The sequence below is a fragment of the Trachypithecus francoisi genome, unplaced genomic scaffold, assembly GCF_009764315.1.
Source record: "Trachypithecus francoisi isolate TF-2019V2 unplaced genomic scaffold, Tfra_2.0 Lachesis_group17, whole genome shotgun sequence".
In the NCBI taxonomy this organism is placed as follows: domain Eukaryota; kingdom Metazoa; phylum Chordata; class Mammalia; order Primates; family Cercopithecidae; genus Trachypithecus; species Trachypithecus francoisi.
This window is the reverse complement of record NW_022681462.1, coordinates 40,658,839-40,678,002: the sequence shown is the minus strand read 5'-3', so window position 1 is coordinate 40,678,002 and position 19,164 is coordinate 40,658,839. Positions and strand designations below refer to the sequence as shown.

Below are 19,164 nucleotides of genomic sequence, written 5' to 3'. Positions count from 1 at the left end.
CATAGATAAACAAGTTGGAAAACAACTCAAGGGTTTACAGTCATCAGAATTATAAAACTGATCCCATGTATTTTCAAACCTCAGATCCCTTGCTCTGACCTCGTGTGTCTAAGCTAGCAGGAAGCAGGATGCACCTGTCCCCTGGCTGGAATGAAGGGACCCACCCAAGCTCTCAGCCTTCCCAGCATCCAGGGCCCCCCTGCTTGTGTGTGGTCTAGATTTCCATTCCCATAGTAGGACTTTCTTTGGGAGCCTTGGGGTCTCTCCTGCCAGAGGGCTTCACCTGGGACTGTCTCAATTCAAGAGAGGGGTTCTATTAACATTAAACCTCAATATCTTGCTCCTCCATTCCTGACACCTCCCTTTTCTTCTACCCTTCTCCTACCTCCTTCCCTGTGCCTCAGGCTGGCAGGTTAGTGCTGGAGCAAGTGACCAGTCACCATCATTGGGGTTGCGGATCCTCAAGGTTCTTCAGAAGCCCCCTCACCATGACCAAGAGTCCCTAGTCACTCGGAATTCCAAGGTTCCCAAATGCCAGCTCCCTCACTCCTCCCAGTGTTCTCCATCTCTGGGATGTTGGGCTCCAGGCTTCTCAGATGCACTGAGTTCCCTAGGCTAAGCCACTGATCCCTCAGAGCTTCATAGCCTTAGAGTAGAGGGAGGCAGGCCTGCAAAGAAGAGTTCTGGGGTGGACCAGGCACTGGGGTGCTACAGATGCTCATAAATCGTCCCTTTACCCTGGATGTGCCCAGTGTTGGGACCACCAGGGAACCCCCAGCCTTGCATGCTGATCGACTTGTAGTCCCCTGGTCCTGACTGGAAGCCTAGTTTTCTCTCTTATGACTGACCCTGGACCAGCCAGGCCCCTAGCTCCCCAGGGAAGAAATCCAATCTATTTCCTCTGATAGTAATGACTAATACTTAAATAATGCTGACCACATGCCAAGCATTTTACAGTTGTTAGCCCAGTCCTCACAAGCACTTTGTGAGGTGGACAAGAGTCTTACCCTCATTTTATAGATGTGGCCCAGGATTCCACAGCTATAGTTCACGAGGCTGGAATTTGAACCTCTGGCCACCAGAGCCCACCTTACTGTGTCCTCCTCCTGTTGTCATAACAGAAAAGTACAACACCATGATGACACAACAGGCTATCCTGGTAGGTTCCCAGGCTGCCCCAATACCCAACTTTCTAGGTTTACAAAGTTGACATTTACAAAGTTTCCAGGTTTACAAATCTAGTTTCTGATTCTTTAGGCCAGCAGGAATTTCTCTACAAAAGCTGCTTCAAAAATTTCCAGCCAAGCCTTACACACCTTGGCATTACATCTTGGTGAGCCAAGGAGGAAGAAAGCAGGAAGTAAAGGCCCCATGGGAAGTCCCTGTGGTCGGGAGCACCCAGGCGGGGTGGGGGGTAGGGGCTTTCCTGTGGCTGACTCCCTGTACCTCCCAGACCCATTCAGGCCCTGCGAGTTGAATGAAGAGACCCTGGGAATGAGTCCAGGTCTGCAGGGTTAGAGGAAATTGAAGGCCCTTACCAGAACCCTGTTGAGAAGTTTATGAATTATGAGCCCTTCTCCAAATGACAGTGTTCCTCCTTCTCAGAAGGGACAGGTTGAAGGTGGCAGGATTGGTGGCAGCCAGTAGGCTGGCCTGTTTCTTCCTCTCTCTTTCATCTGCATATGAAGGCATTACCTGAAGCAAGGACCTGTGTAAATGCATGTGATTTACAGAGCATTTTATAGTTTGTGTGTCATCCATCGTTCCGGTGAGCCCGAAGTCTAAGATAGGGCAGGGAGCATCAGGTCCCTTTTGCAGCTGCCGAAATGAGGTCTGAAGGGCAGAAGTGGTGTTCCCACACACACATAACTGGTTGGCTGCAGACCTGGGGACTAGACCCAGGACTTCGTCCTGCCTGGGGGTCTCTTGCCACTGCTCCCCATCAACTTGGATGGCTTTAAGCATTTGTGAGTTGTCTGCTCCCTGATGGCAGAATGCAGAGACATGAAGCTACAGCAGGTTCGTTCTCAATGGCAAAAAGGAGGAGAAGTGTTCAGAACATCAGGTGCTTCTAGAGAAGGCAGGGGGAGAGTATCTGGCCTTGTGGACAATGTCATGGCAGAGGCCAGGTATAGGGCATGGGGGTAACTGGAAGCGGGGATGGACCCTGTTATTCCCTAAGACATGGCTTCCACGTGGTGCTCAAACAAGGCCTTTGCCCTTGCTGTTCCCTCCACCTGGAATATTCTTCCCCTTCCTTGACATTGCTCAGGTCTCTGCTCCTATGTCACCCTCTCAGAGAAGGCTTCCCTGGCCACTTTCCCTAAAATAGCCACCCATTCCTAGGTCCCTCAAAAGCGTATCCTACTTTTGATTTTCCCTATGGCAATATGCCCTATGAAGTTATTTTATTTGTTAACTCGTTTCTTGTCTGTTTTCCTTTGTTAGGGCATTGTGGACCTTGTCTGGCTTGTTCCCAAGGCCAGGAAGAGTGCCCGGCACACAGGATTAAGCCAACACATGTGTTTTGAATGAATGTGTTCACACATGCATGAGCTGGCGGCAGTCGGGTTGGGGTAAGCATTGAAGGCCCAGCTCAGTTCTCTACATGTGACCTCTCATCTTACACAGATAAGAACCAGTTTGGTTTCTGCTTGCCTGAGTCACTCTCCTGGAAACGGGGCCTGCTTGCCATCAAGTCAGCCATCAGCTGGCCCATGTCCTCATGCTGGCCAGCCCTTTGTGAGTGTGTGGGAGGAGAGGCTGGGCTCCTCCTTGTACTCTCTGAGGTGTTCTGGAAGGAGGAGCAGCTCCACCCTGGGAGGGGCTGTGGCCCAGGTACTGCCTGGATGCTACTTTATGGGCAGCAGCTCAGTCTAGAGTTAGAGTCTAGAACACCTCGGAAGATCTCCTGTCCTATCAGGCCTCCCCATGGCTTTAGGTAAGCTCCTTCCACTCTTATTTTTCCACCTGAGAAATGAGAGAGGAAAATATCTACAATTGGTGTTTACCAAATGCTTTCAGGCTCTGGTGAACAAGCGTCCAGGAAAATGTCAAGTCCATGGGGCTCCAGGCCTGTCTGGGGGACCTGGGCACAGGGAGGCATCCGTGGGAGACCATGCAGGCACTCTGAGGGGCTGCAAGCCTAGTGCCTGCTGGGGCAGCAGGTGAACAGAGAGGGGTAACTGCTGTGACAAAAGTCATAGAGTCCTTGGAGTGTGGGGGTCATTTTCCACTGTTGATAGAATTGGGAAATTGGTGAAATAGCTCTGTTAAATGAGAGAAAGAACAGTGTGAACTCAATGAGAAATACTAATAGAATGTGGCACTGAGCCACAAGGTCTGAGGGTTGATTGACAGGGAAGGGTGGGGACTGTGGAGAATTAAGGACTTGGCACTAGTCAGTTCCACCAGATAGTTGTCACAAGAGAATGCAGGCCCAGGTGGCCAGAACTTCTCACTTTTCCAGAAGAGTCAGATATTCTGATTTCATTGCATATATTATTCCGATTAAATAAGACAATAAAGCAAGCAGATAAAATATTTAAATTATAAGCTGCCAGTTTGCAACCTCTGGTTAGGATTTGTGTGGCACAAAGGAAAAAACACTCAGGATCATTGCTCTGTAGACTCTAATTTTAAGTTTCTAATTTAAAATAGGCCCCCGAGTCTGGGTGTAGTGGCTCACGTCTGTAATCCCAGCACTTTGGGAGGCCAAAGTGGGTGGGTCACTTGAGGTCAAGAGTTCAAGACCTGCCTGGTCAATGTGGTGAAACCCCATCTCTATTAAAAATACAAAAATTAGCTGGGCATGGTGATGCATGCCTGCAATCTCGGCTATTTGGGTGGCTGAGGCAGGAGAATTGCTGGAGCTTGGGAGGCGGAGGTTACAGTGAACGGAGATCACACCACTGCACTCCAGTCTGGGCAACAGAGAGAAACACTCTGTCTTAAAAAAATAAATAAATAAAGATAAATAAAATAAAATAAAATAGGCATCTAATGAGCAGGCCATTTTCCTTTCTGGGTCTTACTTTCCTTACTCTCCTTTCTGGGTGTTAAGAGGAGGTCTAGAGGAAGCTGAACAATTCTTAGCTTGTAGTAAGCACAGTGGAAGTGTCAGCTCTTAATGTGTCATGGACACATTACAAGCTAGGCGCCGTGCTGAGCTCTTTACATGGGTTATCCCACTGAATCCTCTCAATAACCCTATGAGGAAGGACTATTATTGCTCACATTTTCACAAGAGGAAATGGATATAGAGAGATTAGGTCATTTGCCCGCGGCCAGACAGCTAGTATAAGAGGAGGAGGTGGGCTGACTGCAGACAGTCTGTCTTCAAACCACTACACTATGCTATGGGGACACAGAGACTTAATGAAATCACGGAGAGGGGAATTGCTTTGTCAACTACAAGCAGTTATTCTGGGGGCAGCAGATCCTCCCCTGTCCCCCAGTGGGTACGATGGTCCCTGGTGGGTTGTGCTACAATGTTAGCCCATGGTCTTATGTGTTTTTCAAATGTGTAAAGTAGGATGCTGGAACCACTCTTAGAACCAGATAGTGATACATTGTGAAGAAATAAATCTCTGTGCTTAAAACTGGTTCATCCCAAAATATTTTGAACTGACACACAATAGGTGCTAAATAAATGTGTGTGAGCTTGAATTGGATTGAATTTGGGAAACAAATGCAATAAGCTTAGTGAAGACACCATGTTCCCTGGGCAGAGGAACCACACTCTCCATCTAAGTAAGGCCAGGAATATGGGAAGTATCAGTGTTTGCCAAGCACAGAACAGGGTGCCAAGAAGAGAAAAGTTGAGGGGATTCATACTCTGACTGGCAACTGGAAGGGTGAGAACAGAGGGTAAAGGATAGAGATGGAACCATGTGCATACACTTTGTGTTACCTTGGACTAGTCATTCATTTCTCTGGACCTCTGCTTTCTCTCTACACAATGGGGTCCCACCACTTCTCTCACAGCTGACTGGTATGAAGAAGGAGGGAGAGGAGGAGGAGAAGGTGAAGACAATGCTGACTAAAAGGGTAAATCCTTTTTAGGATCCAAGTCTGAAAACAATTTTAGGCTACTAGATATGAACAATATCTTGATTATGTAGTTGAAGGAAATTAAAGATGAATGTTTTAATGAATAATTAATCAGAATGAAAATGATTGATTACTAATATATCTGCTATGGTTTATTTTCCCAAGTGGCAGACTCAGTAAGGTTTTTGAATACTCCTGTGTGATTGCTCTATGTATGTATGTATGTATGTATGTATCTATCTATCTATCTGTTGTCTAATAAAATGGATCACATCTCTGCTAATAAAAACAGACTACACTGGCAGGGTACAATTGCAATCATTAATTGTGCCTGCAATTTGCAGCAGCAGCCACCAGAGGTGCCAGTGCCCTTTAAGGGTTGATAATTTAGAATAACCCAATTATCTGAGTTTTTCAGGGCCTGAGGGGTTTGCCAAGGTGTGGAACTTTCAGTAATAAAGTCAAGAAAGTCCTAGACAAACCAAGATAATTGTCACTCTAGTCCATAACCAGGTAAAGAGCTTTCCCTGTAACCTGTGTAAGGTTTTAGAATCATTTCTTTCCTTATTACCAAAAATCCTCCCTGAATTTTCAAGCAATTATGAACTAAATAGTTACTCTATGAGATGGGAGTTCAGCCCAAAAGAAACACCATAGGAACAAATGTAATTCTTGCTTCTGTTAACCATGCAATGAAGCAGAGAGAAAAAAGTCAGCGGCCTCTTTAGCAGGACTGCAGTGTGGGAAGAAAGAACAAATCTGGGTTTCAATCCTGGCCTGTCCAGGATCTGGAGCAAGTGAGTTAATCTTTCTAAGCCTTGAGTTCTTCTTCTTTTTTTTTTTTTCAAAGTGAAAGCAAGTTTATTAAGAAAGTAAAGGAATAAAAGAATGGCCACTCCATAGAAAGAGTAGCCTGAACCTTGAGTTCTTCTATAAAGTGACTATGAATTTGTACTCATTTTGAAAGTGGGTGTCAATATGTCTGTCCACGTTGCACAGCTGTTATGTAGACGAAAGGAGATCTGTGTGAAAGTGTAACACAGAGCCTAAACTGCAACAACTAAGCAACACAGTTGTCCCCTTCCCCACGGTGTCTGTTCTTCTCCATTTCCTCCTGCCTACAGGGGGATTATAAAACTAATCATCAAAGCCAAGAAGGCAAGAGCAAACATGTACCTCTGAAAACACAAGATAACTACATAAGTAATGACTTTCAGGGCAGATCCATAGCTAACCCATGAACTGCTGGGGCAAAAATCATCTTGGAAAGTTCTGAACCTCAGAAAGGATTCACATTAAGTTAACCATCTAGATCTAAGAGGAGAGTAGCTTCTTGTAGATAACAGTTGGCTTATATACCATGTCCTGATCCCCTTCATCATCCAGGAGAGCAGAGGTGCTCACTCTGATAGCAGCAAGCCTGGGGGCTGCAGCTTGGAGAGTAGAGGTAGTCAGGGGGACAGATGTCTCCAAACCTGTCCTGCTGCCTTAGGGAGCTTTTAATAAGCTGACGGATTTGGTTAAAATTAATTTGGTTACTTGGCAGGACTGGGTCAGTGGGGACTAACAAAAAGAAGACATCAGATTATACCCTGGGGGGTTGTATTTCTTGTACTTCTTTCTCTTCTTTGTACTAAAGTATTTACCCATGACTCGGAAAGAGCAACTGGAGTCTTTGCAGCATTACCTTAGCAAAAATTTACAAAGTTTGGAAAACAATATTGCTCATATTGTGTGGTGTGTCTTGGGACACTCAGGATTCAAGTGTTGGCTGAAACCACTAAATGTGAGATGAAGTCATTACAAGGCAGGGTGCACATCTGTCCACCCAAAGCTGGATGCCAACATTTCACAAATAGTACTTGGGTGACACAAATGCAGCTCCAGGAGGTCCAGATGAAAATGTTTGTACTGAAACTTGTTAAAGCTTCCCGACAAACTGGATTTGTCAGTAAGGATGGTTTTCTGCAAGGAGGGTAAAAACTTGTGGGGTGAGCCATTTGGGCTGAGGAGGAGGGAAGTTGGAGCTGAGAAATGTGGAGACAATTTCCCTTTAGAAGGGCTGAATCTTCCTGCCTCTCTGGGGTGCTGCAGCCCACAGGATCCAATTGTGTATATGTCTCCCCAGCTCCCCATTCAGTGATATCACGTCAGTAGCTTGAAATTATCCGTGGTAGGCATATTATGTCATGGAAATTGGCAAATGGGAACTTTCCTTGGAGATTCAATTGTTAAAGATTTACCAGCACAGCACTGCTCTGCCTTCAGGGTCAATGACCCCATCCAAGTTTAATCCATCTGTCCACTGTCTCCAACATGATCTTAATAAAATACACCTGACAACATTACCCTCTTATTCAGTTTTTTAATAGGTAAGTTTCCAGCTCATTGGGGTGGCATTAAAGGCCATTCCTTCTCTGGACCTCACCCAACTTTTCAAATCACTTTTCCTACCCCTACCTCTAAATGCCACTCAAACTCCAGCCAACCTGAATAATAAGACTTTTAAAAAGTAGATTATGGGTCGGGCACAGTGGCTCATGCCCTTAATCCCAGCACTTTGGGAGACCAAGATGGGTGGATCACCTGAGGTCAGGAGTTTGATACCAGCATGACCAACGTGGTGAATCACTGTCTCTACTAAAAACACAAATTAGCGGGGGAATGGTGGCACATGCCTGTAATCCCAGCTATGTGAGAGGTTGACGCAGGAGAATTGCTTGAACCTGGGTGGCGGAGGTTGCAGGGAGCTGAGATTGCTCCATTGCACTCCAGCCTGGGCAAAAAGAGCGAAACTCCATCTCAAAAAAAAAAAAAAAAAAAAAACCCACACAGTAGATTACATCAGATACCTCTGGCCTAGATTGTTTATGACCACCTCTACTGCTATGAATAACTAGAAAAGCTAGACAAAACATATTTTCAAAAGATCTCTCTGGAGGCATCAGAGAAGGGCCAAGGCTGTAAGGAACTGTCTGAGCCCAGTGAGGTGGAGCCCAGCACTGGCGCCCTTTACTCTTGGGCACATGTGCTGGTTTTAAAAACTTCAGCTGAGATTTTGAGCATTCACGGAACTTGGTGGGGGAGATAAAATTTGTACGTTATATCCTACCTACAAGGAGGGTCCCTGATAATCCCCACCCAATTTGGAAATCTGGGTCAGCCTTCACAGGTACTGAAGCCCTCCTCTGAATGATCTCAAGTCCTGCTAGGATAGAGGTTACCTGCTTTTGAAAGGCTCCTGGCCTACCTGTCCAGCAGGAGCAAAAGTGAACCATCTCAGGGTACAGATAAGATAACAATCACCCAGAGCCTTGAATGACCTCTACAGTGTTTAATATATAGTATTCAGCAGTCATTAAAAAGGAATGAGGCACATGCAAGAAGACCTTTGTATCAGGGAGAAACAGGCCATAAATGGAGATCCAGCAGGGATTCAAATCATAGATTTGAATCGGGGCAGACTTTGAAAGAACTATGGAGAATATACTCAAAGATTTAAAACACAAGACTGGAATTTTTGGCAGAGAACTAACAATTACACAAAAAAGGAACCAAATGGAAATCCTAGAACTGAAAGATACAATTAACCAATGTTGAGAAATAGCCAACATCTATTGAACACTTCCCACGTGGGTGGCTGTGCTAAACGCTTTACAGGCACCTACACAAGATATGTCTCCTTGCAGCAATGCAGTGTCCCTCCTAAGACATGGACAACCTGGTTTCCCTATCTCTCTGCTTCACCAAAACCCCTTTACATGGGGCTTAGACACTCCTGTTGTCTCTAGTGTCTGGTAGCACAGGGCTCAGCACATAGAAGGCACTAGATACAATTGTGATGACCAGGAGCTCCGATGAAAGCTGTGGGTGCTGACTGGGAAGGCATAGTCCTTGATGTGCTGTGGTCTTAAAGCTTCATCTAGGAAGCAGAACTGGGGGGGGTGCTGAGGACCCAGAACCGAGAATAAGATTAGTCAGAGATTTCCTGTGGGCAGAAATCATAAGGACGCCAACTGTTTGGGTGAGATAACATGAAACCAAGAGTGGACTTGTGGCCAGAAGCGTGAGGAAGAGGGAGAGAGCTTCCCCTGTCCCCTTTCTTCCTCTCCGTAAGCCACAGTGATTGACAGCCCCCTCCTTTGGAATCAGAGCAGGCTTGAAACTGGACTGGGAAAGGAGGGTGGGTCAGGATACAGAGCAGGAAGGCTGGGAGTGCCCAGCAGGAGCAAGGGGCTGGGGTGTTCATTGGGCCTGATCTCTCCCACTTTAGCTGGAGTAAAGAAGCATACGCAAAAGCCACGGTGTGAGTATTCCCCAAGTGCCAGGGTCAAGGCATGATTCATCACATGCAGCATTCCATTCAATCTGTATAGTAACTGATGACGTGGCTTCTATTATTAGCTCTACCAGATAATGAAACTGAGACCAAGACAGGCTCTGTACATAGTGTGGGGTGGCCCAGCTCGGAAATGACACAGGGGGATTCAGACCTAGACTCCATACCTCCTGCCCCAGGGACCACCCCCATCCTCACCCTCTGCATATAGAGAAAGGGCAGGCTGGGCCACTTCTCAGGACACAGTGGGGAAATGACACAGAGCAGAGAGATTACAGGAGCCCCGAGCATCTTTTCTCCAGGAGAATATTCTCTCTCTGAATTCAGACTGGGGTCAGAGAAACATTTACCTAGGAGCCACACTGTGGGAGGGGCTTTACTTGAAATGCCGTCTGAGGGCAGTGGCCAGGATGGAACTCTCCACCGTACCTTGGCAAGCCATTTCTCTTCTGCAATCTGTAAGGACATTTTTGAGAGAATTATGGCTTTCCAATTCCAGAGGACTAAAGAAAGACAGATAGGAGAGAACCTATACCAATCAGGTTCTAGCTGCCTTCCCTTTCAGAGGGTGTGATGATAAAATGATACACTTGATGATTAACAAATGCTTCGGAAATTTTCAACCCTAATATTCAACACACTCTGGAAGTGGCAAATAAGTAGACAGGTTCATGTACATCACCTCCTTCAGCTAGTCTTCACAAAAACAATCAAATGAACAAACAAAATGCCTCTTTGGCCCTCAAAGGAAGATACTATTTCTCGAACATGTGTCAAAAAGGATGGGTGATTCACTCAAGGTCACATAGCTTGTGAGGACCGTACAGGAATACAGATATGCCATTTTGCCTGAAAAACCCCTCACCCAGGGAGTTGACACAATTTTGCAGAAATGTTCTATTTCCTCTGAAGGATGCATTCTTTAAACCTTTGGGAAATTCATTCATAGCCTTCCACCTTTGCAGGATTAACTCTTTGGACACAAAGTGTTTGATTCTGATTTGTTGGTTGGAAGATTTGTTGGTTGAGAGAAAGATTCTGATTTGTTGGTTGAAAATAGTCAGACTCATCAAGATCAACTGCTGTAGTAGTCAATATTTTGACATTTTGTCTGTATTCTTGTACTGTCCTCACAAGCTGTATGACCTTGAGTGAGTCACTCATACTTTTTGTTTTTGCTTTTGTTTTGGAGATGGAGTCTTATTCTGTTACCTAGGATCATGTTGTTGGAGTGCAATGGCATGATCTTGGCTCACTGCAACCTCCACCTCCTGGGTTCAAGTGATTCTCCTGCCTCAGCCTCCCGAGTAGATGGGACTGCAGGTGCATGCCATCACCCCCTGCTAATTTTTGCATTTTTAGTAGAGATGGAGTTTCACCATGTTGGCCAGGTTGGTCTTGAACTCCTGACCTCAGGTGATCTACCCACCTCGTCCTTCCAAAGTGCTGGGATTACAGGTGTGAGCCACCGTGCCCAGCCCACCCATTCTTTTTGAAACATGTTTGAGAAATAGTGCCTTCCTTTGAGGGCCAAGGAGACATTTTGTTTGTTCATTTGTTTGTTTTTGTGAGGACTAGCTGAAGGAGGTGATGTATATTAACCTGCCTACTTATTTGCCACTTCCCAAAGTGTGTTAAATATTAGAGTTTAAAGTTTCTGAAGCATTTGTTAATAATCAAGTGCCCGGGGCTGGAGGTCAGAAGACCTGGATTTCTCTGCATACCTTTGCCATCAGCAAGCTGTGTGACCTTGAACAGATCACTTTTTTGTCTAAGTCTTTTCTGAGCGTTCTTGAAGGTGGCTCAAGCCTGTAATCCCAGCACTTTGGGAGGCCGAGACGGGCAGATCACGAGGTCAGGAGATCGAGACCATCCTGGCTAACACGGTGAAACCCCGTCTCTACTAAAAAATACAAAAAATTAGCCGGGCGAGATGGTGGGCGCCTGTAGTCCCAGCTACTCGGAGGCTGAGGCAGGAGAATGGCGTGAACCCAGGAGGCGGAGCTTGTAGTGAGCTGAGATCCGGCCACTGCACTCCAGCCTGGGCGACAGAGCGAGACTCTGTCTCAAAAAAAAAAAAAAAAAAAAAAAAAAGAAAATAATGCCAGGTTGGGACAGGATGATTGCCAAGCTCCTGTCCAGCTCTAAAACACTGCAACCTATACTTCTGCACCAGCACTGTCCATCCCGTAGATCATGCAGAAATTCTCTTCAACTTTTTCCTACTCATAAAATAGGAGCATGCTTACCTTTTTCCTGTCTAGAATATTGTAAGGAAGGAAGCTAATGTGTATCAGAACCCATTATGGGCCAGAAGTTCTCCTCTTCCTCCCTACACCTGCTTCCTCTCTCCCTCCCTCCCTCTTTCCCTTCCTTCCTTCCATCCATCTGTGAAAAAGACATGATCACCCTCATTCTGAGAGTGGAGAGAGAGGCTCACCTAATGAAATGATTTGTTCGAGGTAGCACACGGGCGGCACATGGCAAGTGGCAGAGGTTGAATTTAGACCCATTCCTGTCCAAATGCTGAGTTTATGTTATCGTCCCAAGACCATAACTTTAAAGACGTAAGATAGTGGGAAAATAGTTGATTTTAAAGCACCTCTCAGAAGGACTCGCTTTACATCAGGGGTCAGCAGATGCAGGCCCAATCCGGTCCATCCTCTGCTTTTGCAAATACAGTTGTATTAGAACATAGCTAGGCTTGTTGCTTTATGGATTGCCAATGTCCTTTTGTGAAACAGACAGCTGAGCTGAGTAATCGTGGCCTACAGAACCTAAAATATTTACTCTCTCGTCCTTTACAGAATGTTTGCCAATATATGGTCTGGAGTCCAAGGCTGTCCACCCTTTAGAGAACACAAAGTGACATGAGACTGTCCCATGTGCAGGCAGGGAGCCCTTTCATTTTATTATGAAAAAAGGGCCTTTCTGCTCAAATCTGTTTTTTAAAAAGTCAACAAACAGACTCCGGGTACCTGTCAGGCACAGTAGGGAGTTTGGTTTCCATTGTTCCTTCCCAGGAACTCAATGAAGGGGAAATAGAAATCTCAATTTTGGGGAAATTGCACAGGGGAAAAAGGGGAGGGAATCAGTTACAACACTCCATTGCGACACTTAGCAGGGCTGAAAGTGACAACAGCAAGGGTTTCTCTTTTTGGAAATGTGAGGAGGGTATTTCCGTTTCTCAGAGTGGGGCAGGGTGGCAGACGCCTAGCTTGGGTGAGTGACTATTTCTTTATAAACCGCAATTCTGGGCCCGCAATGGCAGTCCACTGCCTTGCTGCAGTCACAGAATGGAAATCTGCAGGGGCCTCGGCAGTCACCTAATCTGTCTCCTCCTCTTCCTGTTCCATTCAGAGACGGTCGGCCGGCCCTCTGGGAGAAAACCCAGCAAGATGCAAGCCTTCAGGTAAGGCTCCGGCAAGGAGGAGGAGGTGAGGGTGAATCAGCTGGAGACTGGAAACATATCACAGCTACTGGGGCTGCCAGGCCCCACAGGGCCTGAGAACTGGGTTTGGGCTGGAGAGGATGTCCATTATTCAAGAAAGAGGCTGTTACATGCGTGGGCTTCAGGACTTGTATTTCAAAATATCGCAGATGTGGATGGTACGACCAGAGGGCTGTCTTACTTTCCCAGAGACTCAGCAACCCAGTGAGTAATAGATGCATGCCAAGGAGTGCGGCTGCGATTCAGGCCCAACTGAATGTGCTGACAGAGAAGCAGAGAGGGGCACCAGGGCACAGCCCGAAGGCCCAGACTGATACGAGCAATGCCTGTCTGTGCTGACACGTCAGAGGGTCCCACTCTCCAGGGGCCTTGGTTTCCCCATCTGTGACATCTGTGACATGAGATTCACGATAATTCCTTGTGTGCCTTACAGGGTTGTTGTGAAAATTAAATGCACAGATAACAGCATAACAGGATTCTGTGCATTGTAAAATGCCTGAAAATCATTGTGATTTGAAAATGGAATCAGGGCTTTGTGAGATCATCACTAAGAAATCATCGGGGTGATTTCTTCCCCGATCTGACCTTCATGTTTGTCTGGGTTGAGGCTGCAAGTCAGGTTCTGTGGGTGTATGAGTGACAAGTCTCTCCCTTCCAGATATGGGGACTGTCTGCTTCCCCAGGTTGCCTCTGCCTGCTCTGATCACCTAGAAGCTCCAGGAGATCCCCCTGGAGGCCCCAGCAGGCAATGTCTAATCTCTCCAGATTGAGGCTAAATCTAGAAACTAGGATAATCACTAACAGGCGAATGCTGCCATATGCAAAGCACTTTGGTTTGCCCGGCCACCCCTCTTCGAGCATGTGGGCTCTTCAGAGCCACCTGATGAGGTGGGTAGAGTTAGCCACACTTCACAGGTGAGGATATGAGGCCCAGGTCCCAGGACATGCTGGCTGGGGCTCTGTTTATTACATCTCACAGCTTTGAGTCCTGCTCTCAACCAGAGAGGCTCTTTACCAAGAAGAAAGGATTGAGACCCAGAAGCAAGTCACTGGCTGAGGTAGAGAGGAAGCCTGCTTGTTCCCAAGGGCAGCTGCTCCTGCAGGACTCTGAGCAGGTCACCAGCTAATGGAGGAAAGGCTCTAGGGACAGACAGACCTTCCTGGTCTAAGGCTCAGAGCGAGTTAGCTGCAAGGTGTTCTGTCTCTTGAAACTTCTAACTAGGTGCTGTGGTAGCCACTAGTCTCAGGTGGCTATTTAAATGTATACTTAATTGAATGAAAAGAGAAGAAAATTTAAAATTGAGACCCTTGGTCACACTATCCACATTTCAAGAGCTCAACAGCCACACGTGGTTAGCAGCCACCCTATTGGGCAGTGCAGCTATAGAACACTTTTGCATCCCAGAAAGTTTGTTTGGATGTTGCTGCTCTGCAGTGTGCTTTGCTGAAACAGAAGTGCCTGCCCTGGGAATCTGAGATGGGAAGCAAGTGAGGAGGGGAGTCAAATGTGGGCTCACTGCTCACCAGCTGTGAGGGTTGGGCCTGCCTCTTAACCAGTGTCAGCCTCAGTCTTCTCATCCATGCATGCCATGGCTATACTAATATACCATACCCCGGGAAGAGCTGGATGCAAATTTGACAAGTTCTGGGGGACACAGAAAGGTGCTAAGCACAAGGCTGGGCCCATGGCAGCTGTGCACTACAGCTGAGTCCTTTTCCTTTTCAGAATCTGGGATGTTAACCAGAAGACCTTCTACCTGAGGAATAACCAACTAGTTGCTGGATACTTGCAAGGACCAAATGTCAATTTAGAAGGTGAGTGCTTGCCAGGAAAGCAAATGTGTGTGGGCGCTGGGTCACCTTGCCCCTCTGTCTGCAGCAGCATGGCCTGCCTGCACAAACCCTAGGTGCAACGTCCTCATCCTTATTGGGTCTTTGTACTCAAGTTTGAAGCTGGGAGGGCCTGGCTACTAAAAGGCACATATGAGGGCAGCCTGAGGAGGGCATGGAGAGGTAGAGTGTAGGTCAGGGGTCAGTGACTATAGGCACAGCGGTCCCAGGGCCACAGCTGGGAAGGGCAAATACCAGAAGGCAAGGTTGACCATTCCCTTCCTCCAGTGCCTATTAAGCCTCCATGTTCCTATGTTGTTTAAACCCTAACTCAACCCCAAATTAATCCACCATGTATAAGGCTGGGCTATGTCTCTTATTCCTGGACGCCATACTCAGCCATATTCTGGTCCATGTATTAAACAAGATGGATGAACTTGAAGAAGCTTCACCTACTCTGTTCCTCAACTTTCCCTTCAGTGGGATGATGTCAGCTGGATGACGGGATGTTCAATTCTTTTAGTTCCAGCCTTCTAGGATGTTTTCACTCCCCTGTTTGGTGTTGTAGGATGGTATTACCTCCACCTTCCCACCTTCCCTATTCCCTCGTTCTGTCTCCCCTGCCTCACTCTGAAAGTGGATGAGACCCACCTTTCCTGTCCTAGTAGTTCTAATGAACACACTGAAGCACAAGGAGGCTGAGATTTTTGTTGCTACCTGAGAGCATGGAGCCCTTTTAGGGAAAGAGGAGGTTCAGAGACCCCCAGGCTGCTGTGGAGCCCCACTCATGGCCTTGTGCCATTTTCCCTGCCCCTCAGCAACACACCTATTGACCTGGAGCACAGGTATCCTAGGGAAAGCGAGGGAGAGATGGAAATCATGTGGAACAACATCCAGGAGACTCAGGCCTCTAGGAGTAACTGGATAGTGTGCTTGGTTTAATCTTCTGTTTAGATGCAGACCAGGAAGATGAGACCTCTCTGCCCTTCTGACCTTGGGATTTTAGTTTTGTGGGAAGGGGAGACAGAAAAATACCCAGGGTCTCTTCATTATTGCTGCCTCCTCTTCTATTAACCTGACCCTCCCCTCTGCTCTTCCCCAGAAAAGATAGATGTGGTACCCATTGAGCCCCATGCTCTGTTCTTGGGAATCCATGGAGGGAAGATGTGCCTGTCCTGTGTCAAGTCTGGTGATGAGACCAGACTCCAGCTGGAGGTAAAAACCTGTTTTGGATATCAAATCACCCCAAAACCCAGTGGCTTAAAAAACCAAAATTTGTTCTTATGATTTTACGGGTTGAACAGGATTAGCTGGGTAGTTCTGTTCTATGTAGTGGAACATGCTGGGCTCACTTTGGCAGTTGCATTCAGCAGAGTGCCTGGCTTGCTCTGGGCATCTGAGATAGTCCCTCATCCTCCAGGGTCTCTTTCCCTGTGATCTCTCAGTGTTTAAGAGTCAGCTTGAGTTTCCTTACAGCATGGTGGCTGACTTCAAAAGGGATTATTCCAAAAAGACAAGTCTCAACATGCAGGTGCTTATTATAACTTCTGCTTACATCATCCTATTGGCCAAAGCCACTCACATGGCTAAGTCTAGCCCCTTGTGAGAGGGGACTGCATAGGAATGTGAACACCAGGAGGCACAGTCACTGGGGGCCACCACTCTAACGGTCTCCCACAGGACCCGAATCTCTGTGTGCTACTCTCTTGCTCAAAGGCCACCAACCCATTCGGACCTGCCCTCTTCTAGCAAAGCCCATCCTCAGGACCTTTCTCTTCCAACCCTTATCGACTCACATTGATTAGCTGGTGCCCCACCCAGAGCCCTGTGCTCCTTGATCTCATGTAATGTTAGTGGGTTTCCCAGCCCTGGGAAAACATGGCTTTGTCTCAGGGGCTGGATGCAACCTTAACTTCAATGTGAGTGGCCATACTGTGGCACTGTCACATCCTTTACCAGTAGACAGGGACAGTGTTCTGGAGGGTGACTGCCTGTTCTGTGAGGATTGGGGATGGCTAGGACGTTGCATGGAATACACCACCACCTCGTCTCCTCAGAGCTCAAACCCTGATGGAATACCAGCTCTACAGGCCTTGGCTTCTGCTGATGGTGCTGTGTATTTATCAGACTTACTGGTCCGAGGCCAGAGTGGGCAGATTTCCCAAAATCAAGGTGTGACAGTGGGACAGCCTCTTTGTGTCTTTGCTGTCCTAAAAACCTGGACCAGGCCAGGTGCGGTGGCTCACGCCTGTAATCCCAGCACTTTGAGAGGCCGAGGTGGGCAGATCAGGAGGTCAGGAGTTTGAGACCAGCCTGACTAACATGGTGAAACCCTGTCTCTACTAAAAACACAAAACATTAGACGGGTGTGGTGGTGCATGCCTGTAATCCCAGCTACTCAAGAGGATGAGGCAGGAGAATCAAACCCAGGAGGTGGAGGTTGCAGTGAGCCGAGATTGCGCTACTGCATGCCAGCCTGGGTGACAGAGCAAGACTCCGTCTGGGGAAAATAAATAAATAAATAAATAAACCTGGGTCCCAGAGTCCCACAGAGTGGCAGACAGGAGCACCTGGGGGCTTTTAGGGTATAGCATTTCCCCTGTACTAACTCTGGGCTGTCCAGAGGGCCATGTCATGGTGTGGAGTAGAGAGGGAGGGAGCACAGGATTTCCTAGGCCTCAGCTCTCACCTACCCATCTTTTGATTTCCAGGCAGTTAACATCACTGACCTGAGCAAGAACAGAAAACAGGACAAGCGCTTCGCCTTCGTCCGCTCAGACAGCGGCCCCACCACCAGTTTTGAGTCTGCCGCCTGCCCGGGCTGGTTCCTCTGCACAGCAATGGAAGCAGACCAGCCCGTCAGCCTCACCAATATGCCCGACGAGGGTGTCATGGTCACCAAATTCTACTTCCAGGAAGATGAGTAGTACTGCCCAGGCCTGCCTGTTCCCATTCTGGCATGGCAAGGACTGCAGGGACTATCAGTCCACCTGCCCCAGGGCTCCCAGCTATGGGGACACTGAGGACCAGCCATTGAGGGGTGGATCCTCAGAAGGAGTCACAAGAACCTAGTCACAGGACTCTGCCTCCTCTTCAACTGACCAACCTCCATGCTGCCTCCAGAATGATCTTTCTAATGCGTGAATCAGAGCACAGCAGCCCCTGCGCAAAGCCCTTCCATGTCGCCTCTGCCTTCGGGATTAAACCCCGACCACCTGCCCAGCCTGCTCTCCTCTCCCCACTGCCTCCTCCTCCCTCATTCCACATTCTCATGCCCCAGATACATCAGGCCCCTTGATGACCCCCCACCAAGTGGCTCCCACACCCTGTTTTACAAACAAATGCCAGTCCCTGAGGAAGGTTTTTAAGAGTTTGTGGAAAATGAAAATTAAGGATTTCCTGATTTTTTTTTTTTTTTAGTCCACGTGAAGGAGAACACTTCATTTGGAGATTATGTTCTTTTGGGAGAGGCTGGGGGCTGAAAATATTCCTGCATTTGTGAAATGATGGTGAAAGTAAATGGTAGCTTTCCCTTTTTTTTTTCTTATTTTTTGTGATGTCCCAATTTGTAAAAATTAAAAGTTATGGTATTATGTTGGCCCCATAATTTTATTTTTTCCTTTTAAAACACTTCCATAATCTGGACTCCTCTATCCAGGCACTGCTGCCCAGGCTCCGAGCTCCATCTCCACTCCAGATTTTTTACAGCTGCCTGCAGTACTTTACCTCCTATCAGAAGTTTCTCAGCTCCTAAAGCTCCGAGCAGAAGTGGCTCCTGGGGATTCTTTCCTCCTCTGCTGAAGGAATGAATTGCTCCTTGACATTGTAGAGTTTCTGGCACTTGGAGACTTGTGTGAAAGATGACTGTGCCTCTGCCTGTCTCCCCCACCAGGCTGGGAGCTCTGCAGAGCAGGAAAAAAGACTCGTATACGCAGGGCCGAGCACCTAGCCTGGCTTGGCAGGTACTCAGCGAATGAGTGCTGTATACGTTGGCTGCAAAGATCCCTACTTCCTGTCACTTCAGCTCTGTTTTACAATAAATATTGAAAACGCCTATATTGTTGACTATGTCCTTGGCCTTGACAGGCTTTGAGTATAGCGTGCTGGGGAAATTGAAAGACCAAGGTGTCTTTCTCACCCCAGAGGCTGGGGCCTGGCTGCCTCTTCTCTGAGAGTTCCTTTCTTCCTTCAGTCTCACTCTCCCTGGATAATATGAGAGCAAATCTGTCTGCAAAAAAGATTCAGGGCAGCACTGTTCACAATAGCCCCTACTGGAAACAACCCAAGCACCCATCACAGAAAGAATTCGTACATCATGTATCTCCACACAACACAATGCTCCTTGGCAAAGAAAATGAATGAATTACAGCCAGCTGCACCTCACAAAACAGATGAATCTTACAAACATAATGTGGGTACAAGAATCACAAAAGCATGCATACAGTGTGAGTCCATTTATACAAAGTTCAAAATGGGCAACATGGGGCTGTTG

The 19,164-nt window shown here is 47.3% G+C and overlaps 1 protein-coding gene across 3 annotated transcripts; it reads left to right on the top strand.

The window, feature by feature from the left end:
- Positions 1-2,781: 2,781 nt before the first annotated feature.
- IL1RN (interleukin 1 receptor antagonist) lies at positions 2,782-18,728 on the top strand. 3 transcript variants are annotated; one of them, XM_033175415.1, is made up of 5 exons: positions 2,782-2,941; positions 12,752-12,803; positions 14,569-14,657; positions 15,775-15,887; positions 17,384-18,728. In XM_033175415.1, the coding sequence occupies exons 1-5, from the start codon at positions 2,932-2,934 to the stop codon at positions 17,597-17,599; spliced, it is 480 nt and encodes a 159-aa protein (XP_033031306.1). In that variant the 5' UTR covers positions 2,782-2,931; the 3' UTR covers positions 17,600-18,728. The 3 variants fall into 3 exon arrangements, with proteins under 3 accessions (XP_033031306.1, XP_033031307.1, XP_033031305.1); XM_033175416.1 differs by lacking the exon at positions 2,782-2,941 and adding an exon at positions 12,516-12,613; XM_033175414.1 differs by lacking the exon at positions 2,782-2,941 and having other exon boundaries at positions 12,625-12,803.
- Positions 18,729-19,164: the final 436 nt, after the last annotated feature.